This window comes from Euphorbia lathyris, chromosome 2 (genome assembly GCF_963576675.1).
Source record: "Euphorbia lathyris chromosome 2, ddEupLath1.1, whole genome shotgun sequence".
Classification (NCBI taxonomy): Eukaryota; Viridiplantae; Streptophyta; class Magnoliopsida; order Malpighiales; family Euphorbiaceae; genus Euphorbia; species Euphorbia lathyris.
The window spans coordinates 26,448,942-26,456,049 of NC_088911.1; the positions used below are offsets into that span (position 1 = coordinate 26,448,942).

The 7,108-nt window shown below is 37.4% G+C and overlaps 1 protein-coding gene across 1 annotated transcript; it reads right to left on the bottom strand.

Annotated features, from left to right (window-relative positions):
* Positions 1–723: 723 nt before the first annotated feature.
* Positions 724–5,162, bottom strand: LOC136217498 (auxin response factor 11). The gene is made up of 14 exons (XM_066004092.1): positions 4,526–5,162; positions 4,151–4,263; positions 3,930–4,025; positions 3,779–3,835; positions 3,544–3,696; positions 3,375–3,459; positions 3,155–3,245; positions 2,900–3,064; positions 2,683–2,796; positions 2,519–2,591; positions 2,282–2,429; positions 1,585–2,195; positions 1,306–1,493; positions 724–1,216 (listed from the first exon to the last, which is right to left on the bottom strand). Exons 1-14 carry the CDS (start codon positions 4,569–4,571, stop codon positions 1,069–1,071), a joined length of 2,088 nt encoding a protein of 695 aa, XP_065860164.1. The 5' UTR covers positions 4,572–5,162; the 3' UTR covers positions 724–1,068.
* Between the last annotated feature and the right edge of the window lie 1,946 nt (positions 5,163–7,108).

The following is a 7,108-nucleotide window of genomic DNA, read 5'->3' on the forward strand; positions in this document are numbered from 1 at the left end:
TGACTCTCGGGAAGTCCCCTCCAACTTGCCTAAAAAATCGATTGACCCTCTAAACTTGCAAGTGTCTCGTTAGCTCCTTCAACTTATCCCTCATAATCCACATGGCAGAGCAAGAGAGGATTTGGACAAATTGAGATATATATCACTTTAAGTAACTTTACGGATATTAGATCGCGGTAATCAAGTTTAGAGGGTCAACAATTCACTTTAAGCAAATTCCAAAATTCCAAAAGGGGGGATTTTTTTTGAGGGGGACCTTGATATATTAAGGCATGATAGAGACTAGGACTAAATGGACATAGGTGTGAGTGGAGTAACGTGGGCAGAATCATTTTCCTTTTAAATCACAACATGCTAAGTTTCTAAAGACCAAATAGGGGGTTTGAAGAATGGTGATTTAGTTAAGGTATATATACAAGGAGGAAACCTCAACATGTGTTTGGTTATGGGACCAGACCAGCAGCATTTAACAATCATGGAAAGACTTAAATTATATATGGAGCCTATGGCCCGCCACAAATATGGGATGGGAACCCCATTACTCAATGTATGGTCCCAATTTTTGTAATATCAGTCAAGAGTGCTCTGTTTTCTGCTCTCTCTGCCTATGAAAAAAATAAAATGGCATCTTTTTTCTCTGTACCATTTCCCCGAGGTAACTAAGGTAAAGCTAGCTAGACGATAATGGTGAAAGTTACAACTCACAAAAAACCAACAGCTCGCTTCCACCAAAAACACAAACTTTATATTATAATTTTTTTTTTTTACATTCTGATTAATTAAGTCCATAACCAACCCACAAGACTCAAAAGTATACACAAATTCCATTTCTAAACCTGACTTAGACTGACTTGACTCTCTACTTCTTCTCCTTTCAAGTGTTTCTTGACTGTGTGTCTTTACTTCACTCTTTCATTGGAGATTGATTCCATGGTTTCACTCAAACCTACTATATCCTACTTCAAGCTCAAAAAAATAAACTGAGCAAACTGATTCTTTTCCCACCATCCAAAACCAGAGAAATGCCAAAATATGTAAAGAGGAGAATAGAAAAATGTTAACAAACTTTTATGTGTCCGACCTATGCTCGGAGTCCATGCTTGCGGCCGTCACTTCGCCCTCTAAAGATGATGCGGGAAACTTGCATCTGCTGCTAATCTTCTTCACTTCATCACTTGAATATATAACGATCTTCTTAACCATCTTACAGAACTCCCTGTGATTAACAGATGACAATCCAAATTCTCAGTTGAATTGTAAAAGTAATAATTAGGATGTGTTAATCGTGTGAGAGTTTGTACTTACGGCCATGGATCATCTCCCACAAGCATTATGTCACCTTCATCATCGGTAAAGACAACAGCCCATTTGTCACGGATGGAAAGCTCTCCTTTGATTTCGAACATTTCCTCCAGCTCTTTTGTGAGATCCTCATACCCTTTCAACGCCGTTAGATCAACTGCTCGACCAACAGCAACTCCTTGCATTTGCACCTTTTCATCATCAAACAAATTTTGATCAGAAAGAGATTATTGGAAGATAAGATGAACGGCCAATTAACCCAAGAAACACCGTAATTCTTACCTTTGTGCGAGTTCTGGTGGAAGATGTGGAGCCAAGCCTGCCATGTGTCTCCTTTGTTAATCCATCAGATGAAATTTGCTTCTGTTCTTTCACAGACTTCGAAACATCCATGTTTTGAGCCTTGTCAAAATCACCTGAGCCTAGAACAAGTCCACTGGTGCCATTAGAGTCCAGAGTTGGACGCATAGCTTCATTCTCTAGAGGAGCACCGCTAGAATTGCATGTTAAATCAATTCCAAACAAACGGCACCCAGCAGAATTTTCATATTTTTTCGCTGTCTCCACTTGGTCATGCATCAGCACATTGCTTTGCCTTGGTGGAATAGCAAGAGAATATCCAGAAATAACAGACTGTGTTGTTATGGTTCTGTTGCCATCAGGTAAATCATTCATGTGGTGAGAATTAGACCACATGCCCTCAGGCCGGACCCTCGAGTTACAACAGCTTCCATTATTCAGAAGATTGTTATCAACTTCCTTCTGTCTCATAGACCACATAACTTGGCTTTCACAACTTTGAGCTTCAGCAGCACTACCTAGTTGGGTTAACTCCTGGGAATGGGCTGTTCCGTGGTACCAGAAAGGGGAAGTAGCTGAATTCGTGGTGATCTCTAAATTCCATATAATGATGAATGATTAAGCAAAACCAGGAAGAGTTCGTTATGAACAAAGAAACAATTTATCTCAATAGTCAAACCTGAAGCTGGAGGGTCCAAAGGTCTGGGTCGTTTACTCTTTACTACTGTTTGAGGAAGATTTACTGAAGCAGAAGCTGCAAATGGCTCTATCTCCCATGGAGAAACTCTTTCTGGTCTTTGAATTGTTGCTGGTTCATCCCATTGTATCTGTAAAGTAAATAATAGAGGGAAATAAGCATCAAAACAAGAAAATAACCGAGTAACATTTACGAGTGAATTTCAAAACTCTAATCAACCTTCAGTGACCGCCATTTAGAGCCTGACCACTGTTGAGAAATATTTCCTACTCCAACTATAGTTCCTGTGAACCTAATCAACCATGTTGGCAGCAATTAAGCATCATCTTAAAATTACAACATAGCCATAAAATAAAAAAATAAAACATAAAGTAGAAAAATACCTCCTCTCAGGAGAGTCTTCTCCCTCAAATCTCATCTTGAACCGCATGCCAACCGAGAATCCATGGTTAACAGACTCCAGATATTTGTTCAGTCCAATAATGAATTGGCTTGTCCTGAAGAAGATCAAGGGAACATAAATAAGGCATGCAACAATAGATTAGAAAACTAAAAATGTTCACTGTCTATGAATAAGGAAAATGGAAATATTGATGAAACCTCGGCTTGTAGTAAACAAGGAAAAGTGTCTGTGTCGTGATAGCATGAGAAGCAGTAGCAAGCACTCCTAAATGCATGCTCTGGCTGGAGATCACAGAAGAAGGCACAGGGGTTTGCTGACGAGCAAGACGCCGAACCCCAACTCTCAGTTCCCCATTATCACCTCTGCATAGCATACAGATAGCAATCGTTAATGGTGAAAAGATAACATTTTAAAGCCTGAAATCTAGTAACAAACAAGAAATAGAGTACAACCTTAGAAACACAAAGGCATCTCCAGCAACCAGTCTCTTCGAAGTGACAAATGTACTCCACCCAGTTGTAAGCAAATGCCTCCGTGGTTGACCTGATCACAAAATTAGAAGAAAAAGCAGGTAAATAAAACATGTGTAACTCCAGTTCTTTAGCTTTGTTAGCATCCAAGTAAACTCTCAAATTTACACAAAAAAAATCAGCATTTGCAGAAAACATTTACCCCGAAATATGTGTTTAAACCGCCACTCATACCCATGAAGATCCTTGGCAGCCAGTTCCTGAGTTGGGGTTGATTGATTCATGTCCTGAAGTAAATGAAACACATTACAGCCGGTAACAAACTTTCAGGTAGTTATTACTAGGCATAAAATTCAAGTAAGAGATATTACCAACGGAGGCAAGCATTCTGTAGCGTGCTTTCTGAGAACAGAGAACCCTCCATGAGTGCTAGTATCAGAAGCTGTTAGAATTTTGCAAAATGAATGGACAGGTGGCTTTTGGGGTTCCGGTGGGCATGGATCAGGAGTTGTAGGTTCAGTTTGCTGTATTCATCCATGTTTGAGAAGAAATTAAAACATAGCTCAGTTCCAAAGTCCCATCATACAGTACTATAATTATACTCACATCTTGTTCTGGGTGCAAGGTGATCTGAGCATAAACTTCATCTGTCTCTTGTTCTGCCTATGAATTGATGGAGAAAACACGAAAATGCTACATTACAAAGAAAACCCGCACCAGTAAATAAACACAAAAATGGTTTGTCTATGGTGTGTACCAGTAGATGAATGTTAACAACTCGGCAGAGGATCTTAGAAGGAAGATTAAACCGAGGGATTTGTTGGGTCAATTCCTGATTCGTAGACGCTTCCAGCTGAGTTATGTAGAGGAAATTAATTAGGACATTGAAAACATTGAAATCCAGCAGATTTCGATCCAGCAGAGCACAATGAAAGCTCAGAGAAAGTAAAATTGGGGAAAACAAACCAAAATACATACTTGTTCCATATGACCTTGAGGGAAATAGAAAACTCTTTCCCCTGACCGTGGCATATCCACCAATGGGCCTGCACACGCCTTCCATAGCTCGGAATACAGACCGTCTCTTCCTCCTACACCAACCAAATCAGAACAAAAGATATGAAGATTGATGCACAGAGTATCCTAATTTCTCAATCAACTCTGTTTGGCTGCTGAGAAAATCCACGAAAAGAGAGGAACTCCGGGAAACCACTGAAAACAGAAGCTCCACATCAAACAGAGTACGAATTAGAATTCCATCCCCCATTTCAACCTCTCTTTTCCATGAATCCAAACAGAGCTTGAAAACCCATAGGACACTAAAAAAGCATAAAACGAAACGAATTATCTCACCTTGACCTATCGAACCGTCACCGAAATTACTCTCAACAAGCGCCATTAAAATGACAAAAAATTACAGCAGAAAAATCAAAATCAAAATCAAAACGAAGACAGTGTACTGTAGTAGAAAAAGAAGACGAGGAAAAGAGGAATGGCAATAGGGAAAAAAGCGGTAGAAGCAGTAAAGGCTACCCCATTAATGGAGAAAAAAGGAAAAATGAAAAAAAAAAAGAGAGAAAACGGTTATGCAAGCATTGAATTAGAGAATTAGTAGTAGTAGTAGAAGAAGAGTAGTTTGGATTTTATCATCATCTTCTGAGTATTCAGTTACAAAACCGCTTTGTGGATTGAGAGTCACACAAAAACCGCTGTTTTCCTTCACACCACTTTTCCACACAGAGAGAGAAAGAGGCGTTTATTTTGTTTTTCTTTCTATACAAAACCCAGAAAAATTCACCAAATCCCTAAACCAAACCAGTTTTTCCCATTCTCAAAAATATTATCTTTCTCTTTCTCTTTCTCACGCAGCCATGCCAGCTTTCTCTTTCTTCTCTCTAGTCCTTTTCTTCTCTGGACCCTGTAATGTAATAATAAATAAATAAAATTTATTTTATTTTATTTAAAATGTATAAAAATTTCTTCTGTTGCTATTAGAATTTACTACTACTCCATTAGCTAAAGCACTAATGGAGACTTTCTTCACCACTACTATTGGCTCCTGCTCCTCCATCACCATCTAACCAAAAACCCACCATTTTTTTTAAAAAATCATTTCTTTTCTTTTCTTTATGTTTCTAAAATCATGAATTATTGTACGGATTTAAACATTATAATAAATTTTTATTATACGATCATGCACTATAACATATTAAATGTTCTACTTCTCTACATTTACTTTCAGAGTGAGGACTGCCCGGATTCCTTACTATATGCTAAAACTTAATGTATGCTGTCTTTCAATTCATTGTCATATGTCGATTCAATTAAGGTTAAGTTTTAATAGTAGCTTCTGAAACATACACCTTTTACATTTTAATTATACTTTTAAACTCGACTTTTATTATATAATGAAAAACAAAATTTACTGTAAAGTGTTCAGTAAGAATGATAGTAACATCTAGGTTACTAGTTCATAATTTCATTTTCCTATCCTTATCCATAGAGCTGGAAATAAACTGAGTACAACGAAACTCGGTTCGAAAATTTGTGAACAGACTATATTTGATTCGATTATTTTTTTAATAATAATATTTACATAAATGGAAAAATATAAAACAACGTAGTTTTATATTAACTTCAGTTGTGTAGATTTCAAAACTATAAAGTTTTGTGTTAAATAAATTTCAAATCAATATATTAATGAATATAATTATGAGTTGTTCGTATGCGAAGTTCATGAACTGAATTAATGAGTTGCTCGCAAGTAAAGCTCGTGAACTGGCTCGTTAACAAGCTCGTGAGCTGTTCACAAACAGAATGTTAAACTTGAGCTCGTTAATTTTCTAACAAGCCTGTCTAAATAGGTCAAAACTCGGCTCGACTCGACTTTGTTTGATTATAGCCTACTTATCCATGTATTATTGGAATTAATCATTTTGTTCTATTACTTTAAAAAATATCATGAATTCTATCTTAAAAATTAAGAATAATTCCCAAAATAATCAAATGAATTACAAAATCAACGAAATATAAAATGAAATTTATATTCCATAAATTTAACAAAATATTCACGAAAAAATGCAAAATTCAGACATTTAAAGTCCTGAATGACTAAAATTAACAATTAAAAAAAATCTAAAGAAATATTCTTGATAATTTTCATTTTTCTCAAAATTTTCAGCTCTTTATCTACATACATAATATGTAACGGACAGTGGATATGCATCAACTAACTACAGCATATTATTTAATCAATTAATATCTATCTTTTTTTTTTTTTTTTTTTTTTTAACAAGAAAGAAAAAACAAACAAACACCGAAACAAAAAGCTAACCTAGGATCAGCCTAGGAAAGCTAACCACAACTCTGTCCTCTAAAAGGAGAGAAAAAAAAGATAGTTAGGAGGATCAGAAAGGGTGGTAACACCTAACATCCCCTCGTGCCCAGCCGCCGCCAAGTCCGCAATCCGATTTTGTTCTCTGTAGATGTGGCTGAACTCTAAGGACTCAAAGGAGGAGCCAAGACTTCTTATTGCTCTGATAAGGTTCTGGCTACTAAGACAAATAGCATGATTATTAGAGATCATACTAATAGCCTCCAAATTATCAGACTCCACAGCAATCCTTTTAATACCCAGATTTCTGGCAAGCTTGACTCCAGAAAGAATACCCCAAAGCTCCGCTGAAAAGGATGAGCCCAAACCCAGGTTATGGGTGAATCCAGACAACCAGGCACCTCCCGCATCCCTGAGCACGCCTCCAGCCGCGATTTTTCCATCGTTGAGACAGGAGCCATCCGTGTTCAACTTCACCAACCCATCCTTCGGCCTACACCAACCAACGAGGTGAACCTCTTTATTCTGGGTAGAATTGGCAAGGGGTTCCCCTTTGAAGCTCCCCGTAATAGTAAGGAGCTTTTTAGAGAAGAACTCGGGTA

Excerpts from the sequence above, each read along its gene's own strand:
- LOC136217498 (XM_066004092.1), bottom strand. The coding sequence starts at position 4,571 with ATGGCGCTTGTTGAGAGTAATTTCGGTGACGGTTCGATAGGTCAAG. Across the intron at positions 3,246-3,374 it reads GTTTAAACACATATTTCGGG|GTCAACCACGGAGGCATTTG; the intron begins GTAAATGTTTTC and ends TTTTGTGATCAG. Across the intron at positions 1,217-1,305 it reads GTGGGAGATGATCCATGGCC|GGAGTTCTGTAAGATGGTTA; the intron begins GTAAGTACAAAC and ends TGTTAATCACAG.